Raw genomic sequence first — 18,927 nt, forward strand, 5'->3', positions numbered from 1 at the left:
ACATTTCTGGTATCTAACCTGAATTTAATGGGGGACAATTTAAGTGAAAAGAGAAACAGATTAAGGAACGAGAGACGTGAAATAAATGCCTTATTCTTGATGGCAGGTCTAAACTACCAAGCTAAATCCATATTTTATGCAATAACTTTATCAAAAAGACTCACTGAGCCTAAAACTCACAGATTGAATTGACTGAGATACAATGGAATCATGAAGTCAATGTGACCACCGCTCAGGCACACTGAACCACATCATGGGAAAACTCTGTCGCTGCTTATACCGCCAGCCGGTGCCAACGCCAAACAAAGTTACAGAGGTGGAAAATGATGGAACACCCTCTGGTTTTAAGCAATTTCGAAAAATATATTTTATAGTCTAACCTTTTACGAATAAGAAGAGCTAGAGTGCCATACATTTGCATACTGTTTGCGATTTGGCAAACAAAGAAGAACAGGCAAATGCTAATGTACATCCTGTCACGTCTGCTCCCGCTCTACCTCCTGGCGCTTGAGGGGGCCAGGCTGCCCTGCATCACGTACTCCTGCCGTCTATTACACACACCTGCGTTCCCTCGTCACGCGCATCAGCGATATTGGACTCATCTAGACTCAATCATCACCTGTTTATTACCTCCCGTATATTTGTCAGTTCCCCAGCTCTGTTCCCTGCTCTGTTCCCCACTGCTGCATTGATTGTTTTTTGTCTGTGTTTACCAGTTTGCTGGCGCTGTTCCGGTCTCGTTCCATGTCCGTTCTTTATTTAATGTTTGACTCCCCGTACCTGCTTCGTCTCTCCAGCATGTGACACATCCCTTTTGCAATTTTACTGCACATTCAATTGGCTGATAGGTATGTATTACTAGATCATAAATCAACTTAGTTGTACTTCAAAACCAGAAATAAGGGGAGCATGCACCCCGTAGTAAATTACACCTTCAATAACTGAACTTGATATGATTCAAGACAGCGTGGGAAAAATGTGGTCTTTCATTATTCACTAAAAGGCTGAACAAAGACATTCCATTGAAAAAGAAAAATCCCATCTGTATTAGGGGTTGTCACAATACCATTATCATGATACTACAATACTAAATGTGTTATGGCAAAGAGGATAACACAAAGCAGACTAAACTCTTTAGTCTTTTAAAAACCTGCTTTATGTAAATGTCTTACAGCTTGGAAAATGACTCCAAATGACAGTAAGGCTGTTTGTTCACAAAATGACTGTTTTTCTCTCAAAATTAAGTCTGCTTCATGTTTTGTTTGCTTGTCATGATACTTCTGAGTATGGTGATACTGGTAGCGTGACAACCGTAATCTGTATCTGGACAACATACAACAGCGATGGACATTGAACATTGATGGATCTTAATTAAAAGGAGGTATGACAGCTCACCCCATTGGCTTTGCTCAGGGCTTGGAAGTAAATGCTGTAGCTCTTGGATGAAGAGAGGGGGGGGTTCCAGTAGCCGTTGTAGGTCTTGTTGTCGCCTACGGTGAAGGGCTGAACCACAGTCAGGTAGGTGGGCGGGAGCTCCGCCGCAAAGTAGTGGGGCGAATCCAAGATGGAGGCATTCTTGAAGCTGACGGGGACGGGGAAGCACTCCTGCGCGTCGGCTGCCCGCCGCACCTTCTGCTTGCGTTCCTCTTTCACCACCAGCTGGTAGACACTGGGGAGGAACATAGGGCAAAGGCCAAGGGTCATCATCAGAGGTCTGACCAGTGCCTTTAGAAAGTATTCACGCTGCTTGACTTTTTCCACATTTTGTTGTGTTATAAGGTGGGATTAACATTTATTTAATTGTCATTTTTTGACAACGATCTACACAAAATTCTATGTAATGTGAAAGTGGAAGCAAAATTCTAACATTTGAAAAAATGTAAGAAAAAGAAAAAGAAAACAGTAATATATCTTGATTACATAGGTATTCAACCCCCTTAGTCAATACATGTTAGAATCACCTTGGCAGTGATTACAGCTGTGAGACATTTTGGGGAAGTCTATAAGAGCTTTGCACACCTGAATTGTACAATATTTGCACATTATTCAGCCATTTTTAAGTCATGACGTGGATTTTCAAGACATTTCATTTTTTTTTACAAAACTGTAGCTACGCCACTCAGGAACATTCAATGTCGTCTTGGTATGCAAGACCACCACATTCTTTTGGAGAGATTGGAAACCCAAATTGGTCTACACGGACAAGTTCTGGCCTGGTTTAGACCTTATCTGTCGGAAAGATATCAGTTTGTCTCTGTGAATGGTTTGTCCTCTGACAAATCAACTGTAAATTTCGGTGTTCCTCAAGGTTCCGTTTTAGGACCACTATTGTTTTCACTATATATTTGACCTCTTGGGGATGTTATTCGAAAACATAATGTTAACTTTCACTGCTATGCGGATGACACACAGCTGCACATTTCAATGAAACATGGTGAAGCCCCAAAATTGCCCTTGCTAGAAGCATGTGTTTCAGACATAAGGAAGTGGATGGCTGCAAACTTTCTACTTTTAAACTTGTTCTAGGTACCAAGAAACAACGAGATCTTCTGTTGAATCTGACAATTAATCTTAATGGATGTACAGTCGTCTCAAATAAAACTGTGAAGGACCTAGGCGTTACTCTGGACCCTGATCTCTCTTTTGAAGAACATATCAAGACCATTTCAAGGACAGCTTTTTTCCATCTACGTAACATTGCAAAAATCAGAAACTTTCTGTCCAAAAATGATGCAGAAAAATTAATCCATGCTTTTGTCACTTCTAAGTTAGACTACTGCAATGCTCTACTTTCCGGCTACCCGGATAAAGCACTAAATAAACTTCAGTTGGTGCTAAATACGGCTGCAAGAATCCTGACGAGAACCAAAACATTTGATCATATTACTCCAGTGCTAGCCTCTCTACACTGGCTTCCTGTCAAAGCAAGGGCTGATTTCAAGCGTTTACTGCTAACCTACAAAGCATTACATGGGCTTGCTCCTACCTATCTCTCTGATTTGGTCCTGCCGTACATACCTACACGTACGCTACGGTCACAAGACGCAGGCCTCCTAATTGTCCCTAGAATCTCTAAGCAAACAACTGGAGGCAGGGCTTTCTCCGATAGAGCTCCATTTTTATGGAACGGTCTGCCTACCCATGTCAGAGACGCAAACTCGGTCTCAACCTTTAAGTCTTTACTGAAGACTCATCTCTTCAGTGGGTCATATGATTGAGTGTTGTCTGGCCCAGGAGTGGGAAGGTGAACGGAAAGGCTCTGGAGCAACGAACTGTCCTTGCTGTCTCTGCCTGGCCGGTTCCCCTCTTTCCACTGGGATTCTCTGCCTCTAACCCTATTACAAGGGCTGAGTCACTGGCTTACCACTGGGGCTCTCATTCCGTCCCTGGAAGGGGTGCGTCACCTGAGTGGGTTGATTCACTGATGTGGTCATCCTGTCTGGTTTGGCGCCCCCCCTTGGGTTGTGCCATGGCGGAGATCTTTTTGGGATATACTCAGCCTTGTCTCAGGATGGTAAGTTGGTGGTTGAAGATATCCCTCAAGTGGTGTGGGGGCTGTGCTTTGGCAAAGTGGGTGGGGTTATATCCTTCCTGTTTGGCCCTGTCCGGGGGTGTCCTCGGATGGGGCCTCGGTGTCTCCTGACCCCTCCTGTCTCAGCCTCCAGTATTTATGCTGCAGTAGTTTATGTGTCGGGGGGCTAGGGTCAGTTTGTTATATCTGGAGTACTTCTCCTGTCCTATTCGGTGTCCTGTGTGAATCTAAGTGTGCGTTCTCTAATTCTCTTCTTCTCTCTTTCTTTCTCTCTCTCGGAGGACCTGAGCCCTAGGACCATGCCCCAGGACTACCTGACATGATGACTCCTTGCTGTCCCCAGTCCACCTGGCCGTGCTGCTGCTCCAGAACATCTTGGCCATGTTCTGTTATAATCTCCACCCGGCACAGCCAGAAGAGGACTGGCCACCCCACATAGCCTGGTTCCTCTCTAGTTTCTTCCTAGGTTTTGGCCTTTCAAGAAAGTTTTTCCTAGCTACCGTGCTTCTATACCTGCATTGCTTGCTGTTTGGGGTTTTAGGCTGGGTTTCTGTACAGCACTTTGAGATATCAGCTGATGTACGAAGGGCTATATAAATACATTTGATTTGATTTGATTTGCAACACCAGTGTATATTTGGCATTGTGTTTCAGGTTATTGTCCTGCTGAAAGGGGAATTTCTCGCCCAGTGTCTGTTGGAAAGCAAACTGAACCAGGTTTTCTTCTGGGATTTTGCCTATGGTCTATTCCGTTTCTTTTTATCAAAAAAAAACTAGTCCTTGCCGATGACGAGCATAGCAATATGATGCAGTCACAACCATGCTTGAAAATGTGAAGAGTGGTATTCAGTGATATGTGGTGTTGGATTTGCCCCAAATATAACACGTTGTATTCAGGACATAAAGTTAATTTCTTTGCCACATTTTTCCAGTTTTAATTTAGCGCCTTATTTCAAAAATGATGAATTTTTTTGAATATTTGTATTCTGTACAGGTTTCATTCTTTTCAGTATGTTATTTAGGTTAGTATTGTGGAGTAACCACAATGTTGTTGATCCATTGTCTCCTATCACAGCCATTAAACTCTGAAACTGTTTTAAAGTGAAAACACTGAGCAGTTTCCTTCCTCTCCAGAAACTGAGTGAGGAAGGACATTTGTAGCTTTGTAGTAACTGGGTGTATTGATAGACCATCCAAAGTGTAATTAATAACTTCACCATAGCCTCATAGTGAAAACCCTGAGCGGTTCCCTTCCTCTCTGGTAACTGAGTTAGGAAGGATGAATGTAGCTTTGTAGTGATTGGGTGTATTGATACACCATCCAAAGTGTAATTGTCACCAAAGCCCCATATACTACCCACCATTGCGACCTGTACGCACTCGTTGGTTGGCCCTCGCTTCATTCTCGTCGCCCTACCCACTGGCTCCATGTCATCTACAAGACCCTGCTAGGTAATGTCCCCCCTTATTTCAGCTCGCTGGTCACCATAGCATCTCCCACCTGTAGCACACGCTCCAGCAACTATATCTCTCTAGTCACCCCCAAAACCAATTCTTTCTTTGGCCGCCTCTCCTTCCTGTTCTCTGCTGCCAATGACTGGAACGAACTACAAAAATCTCTGAAACTGGAAACACTTATCTCCCTCACTAGCTTTAAGCACCAACTGTCAGAGCAGCTCACAGATTACTGCACTTGTACATAGCCCACCTATAATTTAGCCCAAACAACTACCTCTTTCCCAACTTTATTTAATTTATTTATTTATTTTGCTCCTTTGCACCCCATTATTTGTATTTCTACTTTGCACATTCTTCCATTGCAAAACTACCATCCCAGTGTTTTACTTGCTATATTGTATTTACTTTGCCACCATGGCCTTTTTTGCCTTTACCTCCCTTCTCACCTCATTTGCTCACATTGTATATAGACTTGTTTATACTGTATTATTGACTGTATGTTTGTTTTACTCCATGTGTAACTCTGTGTCGTTGTATCTGTCGAACTGCTTTGCTTTATCTTGGCCAGGGTGCAATTGTAAATGAGAACTTGTTCTCAACTTGCCTACCTGGTTAAATAAAGGTGAAAAAAATAATAATAATAAAAATAACTTCACCATAGCCTCATAGTGAAAACCCTGAGCGGTTTCCTTCCTCTCTGGCAACTGAGTTAGGAAGGACGCTTGTAGCATTGTAGTAACTGGGTGTATTGATACACCATCCAAAGTGTAATTAATAACTTCACCATGCTCAAACGGCTATTCAATGTCTGCTTTAAACATTTTCACCCATATTTGTGAGGCATTGGAAAACCTCCCGGTTCTTTGTTGTTGAATCTGTGTTTGGAATTCACTGCTAGATGGAGGGACCTTAGAGCTGTGTGGGGTAGAGAGATGAGTCATTAAAAAGCATCTTCTTAAACACTATTATTGCACACAGTGCACCATTCATCTTATCAGGGCTTGCAATAACAAAAGGCTTGAATACTTATTGACTCAAGACATTTCATCTTTTCATTTGAATTCATTTGTAAAAAAATGACAAAAAACATAATTCCAATTTGACATTGAAGGGTATTGTGTGTGTGTGAGACACAAAATCTCAATTTAATACATTTTAAATTCAGGCTGTAACACAACAAAATGTGGAAAAAGTCAAGGGTGGTGGATACTTTCTGAAGGCGCTGTATGAAGCGTCTCAGAGTAGTAGTGGTGATCTAGGATCAGTTTGGTCTTTTAGAACACAATGAGTAAGATTACATGGACATGGGGTTCCTGATTCTGTGTTAGCACTCCTACCCTAAGACAATTGATACATACGGCCCTTAACTCGACCCCAGGTTCCATAAGAAATTAGTTAAATATTGATTTAAAAATGAATTAATAAAAACAATTGAATTTAATAAGGAACTACCTAAATGTCTGAATATATACATAGTGTTTTACATTCAGAATGGGTTTGTTGTATGTGTCGGGTCAGTTTAAAACTATATACAAAGTTTATCTGAGCAGAGAGTCTTACTGCTGCTCTCTCTTAAGCTCCAATCAACTATTCATACCACTCCAAATTGACAACATTTCAAACTTTCAATTTGCTTTGCGATTAGTACGTTCATTTCTCCAGCGTGAATTACATCACCTGCTGAAGATGTGGACTTTTAACCAAAAAATATATAATGTTTGGTGACCTTTTGGAAAATAAAGGTAACTCCGTGGAAAAGGATATGTTATTTACTTTACATTTAGAATAGAAGCCAACATATAAATACAGACTTGTCTGGGGGCAGCACTTCTATTGGGCAGTCATTTCTGTGAGGGACCAGTAGAGGGAAATCTACCCCTAATTAGAAGTGAGGAGCCAGAGGGAGTGGTCTTTAAACTGGCTTTTTTTTTGAAAGGCCCTGTCAATGGAGAGGAAGATAATGAGTGGAGGGTTTGTTTCTGCTCTGGGGTTCATGAATGGATAAGGACTTCTTTTGAGCCCTGGGGCGCTATAGTGGTTGTCCGCAATTATGTCCATCTATGCCAAGAACACACTTCACAATTATATGCAATTAGGGAAATGTATGTTTCAGTGAAGGACTAGGGCAAATTATCCTAGCCTCTAATTTGGCATCTTTCATATGGGATAATTGCTGATGACCAAAGGAGCGTGGACTTTTCTCTGACAGAAAATATCATTTTCAAACTAATGGCTTTCAGAGACCAAACAAGTGCATTAGAAAAAAAGGCTTAGTTGCATCCGTATGTGCAGGATGGATGTAACAACACCCCCGGCTGATCTTGTCATGAGCTTTTTTGGTAAACATTTTCATTAAAGCAAAGCTTTTATGTTCTAGAGACCATTATACTTTCTATCTGGCACTGACTCTATGCACACTCACGAGACTATATATACACTCACTCACATACTCTTCTTATTATTATTAGTATTATTATCTATCCTGATGCCTAGTCACTTTACCCAGCCTTTATGTACATATCTATCTCAAATACCTTATTTTTTATCTATCCTGATGCCTCGTCACTAACCTGCCTTCATGTACATATCTGCCTCAAATACCTCATACATCTGCACATTGATCTGGTACTGGTACTCCCTGTATATAGCTCCATTCTTGTGTATTTTATTCCTCTTCTGTTACTATTTTTCTTTTAAGTATAATTTTTAAACTCTGCATCGTTGTGAAGAGATCGTAAGCAAGTTAACACCCATTGAATTTGGTGTATGTGACAAATACAATGTAATTTGAAATATGGCAATGAACCTTATACACTTAGGGGCATATTTGCAGTGTTTTACGAAAGGATTTAGTAGTTGATGAATCAGAAAATGTAATATAGCATGTATATTATATTATGGAATACTGTAAATGCCCACTTAGATTTAAATTCCTATTTAGCAATTTCACAAGTGTATTATTCCCTTCAGAAATTTAAATTCTATAATTCTACACAAGGCCTGGAAATATTGTTAGCCCAATAGCAAACATAAACATTTTCTTTCTGACCAAATGTTAGCCCGTAAGGGCAATTGAGGGATTCGGTTAACACTGGGAAATAGTTTCCTTCTGAGTTGTTAGGTTGAGCATAAAATGTCCTATTTCAATATGCACACACTCACCATATTTTCATGAATGTCAACAAACTGCTTGCGATTGATGTTCCTAAAGCGGTTAAGCTGTTGTTCCAAGCCAACGGCCAGTAGTGTTGAATTGGCATAAGTGAGGATGTCGTGTCTGTTTTGTCAAGGCTATGTTTTCAAAACTGGAACTAAATACGATGAAACTTTTAAAAGAACTGTGTTGCTCTGCCAACTACAATACAAATTGAACTTGATCCCCTTAATGCATTTTGCATACAAATTGCACTTATATGAATGACTGCTTCTAATACCTCAAAACACCCACAGGAAGAACAATAATTCAGTTTTTAATTTAGGAGATTCTGTGGACTTCGGTGAACCATTTCAAGGTCGAGATAAATATGAATTGAATTCTGTGCTTATAACTTGTCTTTTTTGAGAAAGAAAGGGGTAACACTTTAGTAAAAACCTGTGCAATTAGGCCTAAGCGTTAACTGCACTGTCATGTGTTGTGTATGAACAAATTAATTTCTTAGTGTGCAGATAAGCAGTTAAAACAATCAATATATACAATTTAATATAAATTCTTTCCACACACCATTATTTTGCAAATCTGACACCTCCATAATGCCATGCTAAAAAACGTGTGAGTTAGGCTTTATGCCAGCGTTTTCACATTTGAAGCAGACTAAGATGGAGTTAACACTTCGAAAATAGAGACACTTGGACATGTAACTTTTGACAGGAAGTGATGTCATAGTGTAGTACCTGACGGGAGCTCCTCTGGACTGGGCAGGCTTCAGCAGAACTGTGATGGTGGTGTCCGTCTCGTTCAGAGGGGGCGTGTCTGTCTCGTATTCCGGCATCGATGGGGCTGGTGGGGAAAGATTCAGAGGGGATGAGATCAAGTAAGTGTTCATTAGAGCAAGTGGGCAAGTGTTCATTACTCTTGTTTCTTAATGAACCTGTTGAATTCCTATCTTTAAAATGCACTTGGTCCCCTCACATCATGGCAATAATGGATTTAGCCCTGTGATTGCTGAAGCTAATCCAGAATGGAGTATGGCATACAGTAACAGTAAATAGACTATGGAATAAGTCAATATTGTCCATAAAGCCATTGCTAAAGATTGACCTTTTTAAAGATGTATCCTAACACAAGCATGTTGGTGTGAAAGCCTTGCCCTTATACACGTCACGATAGTGCCATCTCTTTAAAATGTCACGTCTTCATTATCTCCAAAACATTCATTGGACAACATTGATTAGATAAACCGAGTCTGGAATTAGAAATGCCAATTTGTTCAGGAATCAAAGAGAAAGGTGTTGATGCTCCAGGCCGTCAAGGCTCTAGTCTATTGGATGACTGACAACTGAGACAGGGAATGTTTACTTCCAGTGATAAGAAGACAAATCCTTCATGCTTGTGTTACACCATTTCTATCTATGAATGTCAGGAATGACATGGTTCAAATGAATGGTGCACAATGATGAACAATGTTTGATCGCTACATTCGGTGTACTGTATGTGGGGTACGTTGTCAATAACGTGCCAACCACGTGATTTTCTTCATCCCCAACTTTGTTGTATCTCAGCGTATAAATATATTATTCTACTCTAGCTTAATTTCTACAGTGGAACTCACACTACTTTATGAATCATTCCCAGCATGTAATCCCTATATAGACATGTGAAAGGTCACTGTTTCACTGAGGTGTATCCATTTAAAAAATGAACAATAATATACTGGCCTTACAAGTCTTAGTCAGGTGTTCGAGCCTTGTTCTAAAAGGTATTTTTTTGAAAACTTAGCATTTTACAATGTCACAGCGTTTGTTTTTTACTTTCATACAACATACAAAAGGGAAAAGGAGAACAAAACTGCTACGGTACAATGGTGCACGTAATTTCTGTTGTAGTTGTCACCTGTGCTCCCTCTCCGGCCTCTCGGTCACCAGGCTGCTCGTCATGGCGCACACCTGTCACAGGCATTATGCACATTTGCACATAATGACACTCACCTGGACTCCACCACCTCCTTGATTACCTGCCCTTTATATGTCACTCCCTTTTGTTTCCTCCCAAGTCATCATTACTCCTGTTTCTGTTCCAGTGTCACGTCTGTGCGTTGTTTGTGTTTCTTGTTTTGTATTTAGTTGTGTTTATTTATTAAAACATTATTTATCTATTAAAACAAATTGAACTTGCTTCCCGGCTCTCAGCGTACATCGTTACAGTAGTGCTTGCTGTTGTATGTATGTGAACTTCTGATACCAACGTAACACCACTATTAAGACTATCTGCTCTGAACAGGTCTCACTCACCTGCTATCTCGGTGGCGATGCGGGTGGTAACAGGGGGTCCAAAACCTTTGTTGGTGCTGGCTTTAAGGGTGAAGAAGTAGGTGGTGCCTGGGTAGAGCCCCACAAACAGGTGATGGGTCTCGTTGCGTAGCTTGAACACCCTGCCGCGCTGGGTGGTCAGGTCTGCACTGGGGTCCAAGGAGCTCAGAGCCTTATAGGTGATCTGTAAGAGCAGAGAGAAAAAGGTAGGTTGCAGCAACATGGAGTAACTCTTAAACTGGGTCAAATCAAGGGTTTATATATTAATCTTGTTGCACCAAATGTTAAACATAGTTTTAAATTAATCCTAGTTAAATTAAATTCAGTGGCGGAAAAAGTACTCAATTTTCATACTTGAAAAAATAAAGATACCTTATTAGAAAATGACTCAAGTAAAAGTGAAAGTCACCCAGTAAAATACTACTGAAGTAGAAGTTTAAAAGTATTTGGTTTTAAATATACTTAAGTATCAAAAGTAAACGTAAAAGTACAAATAATTTAAAATAATTAAGCAAACCTGACGGTGCAATTTTTTTTTTTTTTTACGGATAGCCAGGGTCACACTCCAACACTCAGACACAATTTAAAAACAAAGCATTTGTGTTTAGTGAGTCCTCCAGATCAGAGGCAGTAGGGATGACCAGGGATGTTCTCTTTATAAGTGTGCGAATTAGACCATTTTCTGTCCTGCTAAGCATTCAAAATGTAACAAGCACTTTTGTGGGTCAGGGAAAATGTATGGAGTAAAAAGCACATCATTTTCTTCAGGAATGTAGTGAAGTAAAAGTAGTCAAAAATATAAATAGTAAAGTACAGATACCCCTAAAAACAACTCCATTTAGATTAGAGGATGGATTTAATCAGAGGTGTAAATTACTTAAGAAAAATACATTTATCTAAGTTTATATAAACTTAGATTGGAGGTTAATTCTGAACAGCCACTTGAGGTGGTTTAACTGATAAATGGCAGCATATCTGTGGAGAAACCAAAACTACAGTTCCTCACAGAATAATTAGAGACAATTTGAATCCTGAGTTTTATGATAATGATGAGTTTTCAAGGAGATACCACTTCTCCAAAGACTCTGTAATGCAACTGGGAAGGAAGGTTGCACAAACCATTAAGCTTTGGAGTGATAGGAACGTGGCTGTACCCCCACTACTTCAGCTCCTGTTGGCCCTACAGTTCTACGCAACTGGATGTTTCCAAATGGTGGATGGGGATCTTTTTGGACTCCACAAGTCAACCATCTGCAGGATTGTAGTCCGAGTGTCCAGTGGTATTGCTGGTCTGACGAATCAGTACATATGGTTGAATCCTACAGAGGAAACAGCAGCTGGATTTTACAGGAGAGCTAGATTCTTAGGTGTACAAGGGGCAATAGACTGCCTGCCTCTCCTCTGCCACATCTTTTTTGGCTTTCTCTTTGAAATTTTTCCAGCACGCCTTCATCCGATTTGGGTCCCTCTTCTCTTAAAACCGTGTCAATCCATTAAATCTGTTGCATAATATGGCCCAGGGGGTCTTCCATCTTTTTGAAAGTCATGTTGAGTCTTTTTATCCTCTATCTTAGTAAATTCCCCCATCAGCTCCAACAAGAGTTTTTTTTAATAAGCAGAGAAATTTGAACTTCTTTGACATGCAATGATCATTTGGCTAGCGAACAAATAATAAAGGGCTAAATAACGTTAAATAATGACAATAACACGTTATATTTTATGCTAACTAGCTTGGTTTATAAACTAGCTAGCTACAGTAGCTAACGTTAGCTAAAGAACGAGTTTTCTGTCTACTACTGGCAAATAACAGATTTTATTTCAAATCGGCCAACCCATAAGAACTTTTCACAATGTAGTTGCAGTAGTGCTACATTGCTATTATTTTATCAAGGAACAGGAATTTTGTGGCCTCATTTGTCAAATAGGCTGGCAACTTCGTTTCAACTCGTGAAATACCTCATATATTGGTGTAACATGTCACTAATCATAGTTTAAAACTGAACATCATAGATTTACTGATCCAGATTCAAAATTAAGCGGTGCAACACATCTCTGATTAATTATAAACCTACATTTACAAAACCGAGATGAGCTCTAATCCTAGATTAATTTCAACCATGTTGGTGCAACCCACTCTATATCATATGAACAAAATGTATTTAAATGGCATTCTATCATGCAGTATAGTGCATTATAAAACATCCTATAAGCACTAATAACAGACCATTTCAATAATAGCCTTCAAAGGCATTAAACACAGTTGGTTCATACCAACGTTGTGTCCCTAGAATTTACATAAATGTTTCAAGCAGCTAGGTGTATGTCGCATGTCACAACTTCAAAAGGAGAGGCGTTTTAATCTAAATGCATTTCTTATCAGAAATGCCTTCTGGAGCATGTGAACTTTCATGTGCCTTAATAACAAACTTCTATTCCATCTGTACATACGAATACAATTGTTCAATTTCGAGCCTAGTTGGTTTAGCCACGGAAAAAAAACAGGAACTTTCTTGCTAGCCATGATTGGCTGAGATAGTGGATGGACTGGACATGCCGAGAGATGAGTTCTGATTGGTTGGCCATGTACCACGCTTCTGTCTATAACATGAGCTGCTCCGTATGTGTAGATAATCCTTGCTATACCGTGGCTTTTTTTTGAAAGATATAAAGTTAGCCATGAATAACGACAAAAGTGTTGCTACAGCTCTTAACAACATTGCTATCTTGAATTTAGCTGGCTCTATTGACAATCATCAGTGTGAAATAGTTGTGATGGACTACTTTATACACATGGTCAGTGTGAGCCAGAGGTACTTGACACAACGGGTCAAACAAGCTGTAGCTACAAACAATGGAAAAAACATGCTGTCATGAAGCATTCACCCATGTAAGAGTCTAGCAAAATATTTAGACATGATATATTTCTAATTTTGTCAGAAATTAATTTTCATTGCAAGTTAAAGCCTACTGTTCGCTAGCTAGTGAACGTTAGCTTGCTGGCTCGCTAGCTAACGTTACGTGTATCATTTGTCTAAGTAATATTATTCATTTCTCAGAAACCCATTTACATTGAACCTAGTTGGTTAGCTTTAGCTACTTGCATATGCATACTAGATGACAATCAGTTTGTACTGTAGCTATGGGTTGGGATTATGGTTCATTGTTTAGCTGGCTAGCTACATGTCTAAACAAAAGACTCCACTTTGTCAGATGATTACATTGCCCATCAAGTTAGCCAGATGAGTCTGCGGTTGGTAATGGCCATCTATTGTAAACAACAGTAACCCATCCACTTTGCTAAATGTATACTTTTAGACATACTTTTAGACATGTGTGTCTGGGTAAGCGTCATCTAATAATTCTAAGATATTTAAATAATATTTTTTATCTGGACGCATTCTTATTTTTGATATCACTACTATGCAAATATGCAAGTAACCATTTCACTGTACCTGTGCATGTGACAAATAAACTTAGATTGTTTTTGATATGTTGTGGTTTTACCAGAGATGATAAAGTGAACAACAACATGACCTGGTTCCATGTTTGATTAGGATTTTGGCTAAGGTCTAGATAAGTCACGACTTGCGAATGATTGCAAATTAATTACTTAAAAATCATACAATGTGATTTTCTGGATTTTTGTTTTAGATTCTGTCTCTCACGGTTGAAGTGCACCTATGATAAAAATTACAGACCTCTACATGCTTTGTAAGTAGCAAAACCTGCAAAATCGGCAGTGTATCAAATACTTGTTCTCCCCACTGTAATTTCTTCAGATGTCCCATCAATTTAGACAAGTGTATCTGGGTAGGCGTCATTTAATGGGTGGGGCTGGCTTAAGAGAGTGTGAACAATGCTGAAAGGGTGTAGACAAAGAAGAGCTCTCCAGTAGGTACCAAAACATTCAAAGGCCCTTTTCTAAAAAATGAGTTTATCAATTTTCAAAGCAGAATTACTTCACCATTGTTCCTCAAAAATGCAGTGTATGATGATTTGGTAGCTCTGAGTAATCAATGTAAAAAAAAACAATTTCAAATTTTTCTACATAAGACCAATTTGAGCCGGTCAGTCACAAATGTGGGCCTGCAAGCTTCTTTTTCCAATGCTTTCTGATACACCTTCATTCAGGATGACCAACATTCAAACGTTATCTTAAATGGTTTGATAGTCCCTAGTGACAAGCTGTCCTACTGTAAGTAGAAAGGAAGAGCAGAAATGCAGGATAGAAAGGTAAACATATTGCTATGTGTATGGGTTGTAAACACGGTGGTTGCCTAATTGGTACCAATCCCCAAAATAGTATGTGATTTAAGGAATTATTTCTATCAACAGCACACAATATTGTCATTTTCGGGCATATGCATTGTTTTGCAATAGTGAAGGAGAATATAATGGCAATGTCAGTTCTATTGGTCCTACCAGTGTGTTTCCGTTTCCATTTGAATTATCTCCTTAGTGCTGAGTGTCATGGCAATGAAATACTGGCAATACATTACAACAGAAATATTGACGCCGTCAAAACAATCAGGCAGCGCTTCCATAACCACAAACATCCAAACACATGGCCTGTATTGTTTTTATTTTTTTACCGGTGGAGATTGATGTTTGTGTAAATTGATGTCTACAGGGTTGCGGGCAATAAAAACATTTTAGACTGATGTTTCACAGATCACAACTCCATTATACAATTCAAATCAAACCAATTGACAGCTCAGTGCCTGCTGGCAGCTAGGCCAGTCGCTGCTTGAAAGGCTTTCATGGTAAGTGCTGGATCCGCCGATGTCCCGAGACCGTGTTGCACTGACCACAGGCAAATAAGCAGTTGGGGCAAGACAAGCCCAGAAAGCAAAAAAAACAGAAATGATTAGGAGTGTGTGTGTGTGTTTGTGTATGTGGGCGGGGTCATCCAGAGCTGTGTCCTATATAAGCCTTTTTGAAAGATGTCATTGTGGACCTCCAGACAAAGCTGGGCCAAAATTATGCAATATGAATATGGGTCTCTAGCCGTATAGACTTTGGGTGTGTGATTGGTGGTCCTTGGCTGAGTGAGACAGTGGGCTAGGGTGAGTCAGACTTCAGCATCTGTCAGACGTCATGGGGGTGTTTTAAAGGCTGCTGGCTAATCTAGACTGATTAGCATAAATCCTCCTCAAGCCACTAATGGCTTGCAGGATTTCCAAGCTCGATAAAGAGTCGTAAAGGAACTGAAACTGAAACAAATGGAGCCTTCCTGTAGACGTGGTTTCCTAATTCCTTTCCTAGCTATAATTTATGCAATAAAGTTTAGGTTAACTGGTTCACAACACTGAGCATTTATCTTCGCAAGGCATTCATTTGAGTTGACAAGCATCCACTATTGAATGCATGGCAGCAATACATATTTCCTTGTTGTTGTGCTTCAATAGACTGTCCCCATTGCCATCGAGGTTCTATCTGCTGTCACCAGTCCTTGCATTGGATACAAACATTAGTGAAAACGTATATTTGTGATATACACTGCTCATAAAAATAAAGGGAACACTAAAATAACACCTAGATCTGAATGAATGAAATATTCTTATTAAATACTTGTTTCTTTACATAGTTGAATGTGCTGACGACAAAATCACACAAAAATGATCAATGGAAATCAAATTTATCAACCCATGGAGGTCTGGATTTGGAGTCACACTCAAAATTAAAGTGGAAAACCACACTACATGCTGATCCAACTTGGATGTAATGTCCTTAAAACAAGTCAAAATGAGGCTCAGTAGTGTGTGTGGCCTCCACGTGCCTGTATGACCTCCCTACAACGCCTGGGCATGCTCCAGATGAGGTGGAGGATGGTCTCCTGAGGGATCTCCTCCCAGACCTGGACTAAAGCATCCTCCAACTCCTGGACAGTCTGTGGTGCAACGTGGCGTCGGTGGATGGAGCGAGACATGATGTCCCAGATGTGCTCAATTGGATTCAGGTCTGGGGAATGGGCGGGCCAGTCCATAGCATCAATGCCTTCCTCTTGCAGGAACTGCTGACACACTCAAGCCACATGAGGTCTAGGTAATTTTGCAGGACTCTGACAGTGCTCCTCCTGCTCCTCCTTGCACAAAGGCGGAGGTAGCGGTTCTGCTTCTGGGTTGTTGCCCTCCTACGGCCTCCTCCACATCTCCTGATGTACTGGCCTGTCTCCTGGTCGCGCCTCCATGCTCTGGACACTACGCTGACAGACACAGCAAACCTTCTTGCCACAGCTCGCATTGATGTGCCATCCTGGATGAGCTGCACTACCTGAGCCAGTTGTGTGGGTTGTAGTAGACTCCGTCTCATGCTACCACTAGTGAAAGCAACGCCAGCATTCAAAAGTGACCAAAACATCAGCCAGGAAGCATAGGAACTGAGAAGTGGTCTGTGGTCCCCACCTGCAGAACCCCTCCTTTATTGGGGGTGTCTTGCTAAATGCCTATGATTTCCACCCTCTGTGGAAAAAGCATGTGAAATGTATTGTCAATCAGTGTTGCTTCCTATGTGGACAGTTTGATTTCACAGAAGTGATTGACTTGGAGTTACATTGTGTTGTTTAAGTGTTCCCTTTATTTTTTTTGAGCAGTGTATTTATAGTGGAATTTCAGGCAGCAACACAGCACATTGACTCAGGAAGTCCTACTGCCATCAACACCCTTCCATTTTATACCCGCCAGGCCTGCAGTGAGACTGCATTGCTCATAATAAATACCTGAAATCAATATTTATTCATGGAGACTCTTACTCAGACTTGTAAAATATTATCCCCAAATATTTGTTTCTTTAGTTTGGGTGTGAATGCGTATTCCTCTGGCTCTCCTTCTCGTTGGTTGATATACTCAGCAGGGAGGCGTAATAAAGCAGAGGTAGTTTACTGCCCAATGAAACAGCAGAAGCCCACTGAGGCACTGCACTGTGGATAATGGAGAGACTACGTCTGTGGAATAACTCGTCGCCGATACGAGAGATGGATGCCAATAAATAAGGACGCTGTACCAAACAGCAGCACACATAAATAACAGCAAAAGACACAGGGCAATGTGTCTTTTTGTTTAATGGCAGAGTTTGGGGAAAGTTTCCGTTACTGCTGTTGTTTGATGTTTGAGATTTCAATTGGTTCATAGTTCCTTACTCAACTTTAACTTTTGTTAGTGACAAGTTTGGTCTGAATAAAACATCTATATAATACAGTATGCCCTACAAATTGAAATGGGCTAAACAAAATAAATATTTTTTACAATTTTTATTTATTTAAATAAGGACATTCAAGAACAGGATGGTCGCTTCAATTGTTGGGACATTAATATATATTGCTTCAAAACCCCCGCAATCAATGAAAAGCCTACAAAATGCCATAGCAACAATGGCCTCAATCGCAATATCAATCTATAAATGTTTCCACCTCGGGGACAAAGGAGAGGACAGTTTCAAACGCTACAAGGCAATCAATGGCCTTCCATTATCCATTCATGTCCATTCATTTATCTTGTATATGAAGCCTTTTCAGTGTCACACTAGATACAAATCAAGAGGGAATGATGCTGATGCATTTGGCGAAAGAGAGACTACAATGTGGGGAGGAAATAATAGGTCTCTATAATATACAGATAATAAAATATACCATTTAAAAGACACATTTATCCAGAGTGACTCACAATACGTGAGTGCATACATTTTTAGGAAGTGTATGTGATCCCTGCAGGAATTTAACATACGACCTTGGCGTTACCAGCACCATGGTCTAACCAACCAAGCAGAACCACATTGTCTGCCTGGGCACGTTATCATTGGAGTTGGGGTGGCTGACTAGCTGCAGTAGGGGCAGGTGACACAGCTGCTATATGGCTACCAGCTCGGGGCAAGGTAGCAAATCCACTTCACTCAGGCCATTAGCGAACAGTTAAAAGGCAGGCCTGTAATTGAGTGGAGCAAGTGTGAAGTTGCTCAACTTGTCCATCCATCTCTCCGTTGTCACTGGGAAACAGGGGCAAATGGGGTGCTGTTTGTAGCATGCCATTTGTTGTGAAACAGATTAATTACGAAGCACAAACTGTTTACATTTTGTAGCATCTGTTACATAGCATTTAACATGTTACAAACGACATCCCATGAGGGTACAACTGGATACAGCTCTTACAGAAGAGACTTGGATGTAACAGTGGTCCTTACAGTATTGGCTAGGGGAGCTTGCACACATTTACAGTACTGTGCGTCTAGGGAGAGATGAAAAGGGAGGGAAAGTATTGATGCCAGAGAACTGTCACAAAGTGATGCGAGACGACAAAGGAAGATTCTGTGTGGATTTGGACACATTGATTTTATTTGTATGTACAGCACTGCATATTGAGAGACAAGAGAAGAGCTGTCATTTGACGACTGCTACATACACAGTTGGCTTAGAATAGAAGGGCAGAACTCGTAATGCAAAATCAACTGTTTTATCCGTTGGTTATGTCACTTATCCA

General features: G+C 40.4%; 1 protein-coding gene across 1 annotated transcript in view; it reads right to left on the bottom strand.

The window, feature by feature from the left end:
- Window positions 1-18,927, bottom strand: part of LOC118370053 (receptor-type tyrosine-protein phosphatase T) — a 488,900-nt gene that overhangs the window by 178,393 nt on the left and 291,580 nt on the right. Inside the window, exons 11-13 of the mRNA XM_052498885.1 lie at window positions 10,439-10,640; window positions 8,882-8,987; window positions 1,396-1,669 (exon numbers count right to left, since the gene is read on the bottom strand). Coding sequence (XP_052354845.1) covers window positions 1,396-1,669; window positions 8,882-8,987; window positions 10,439-10,640 — 582 coding nt within the window. The remainder of the gene's footprint in view (window positions 1-1,395; window positions 1,670-8,881; window positions 8,988-10,438; window positions 10,641-18,927) is intronic.

This window comes from Oncorhynchus keta, chromosome 37 (assembly GCF_023373465.1).
Source record: "Oncorhynchus keta strain PuntledgeMale-10-30-2019 chromosome 37, Oket_V2, whole genome shotgun sequence".
Taxonomy (NCBI): domain Eukaryota; kingdom Metazoa; phylum Chordata; class Actinopteri; order Salmoniformes; family Salmonidae; genus Oncorhynchus; species Oncorhynchus keta.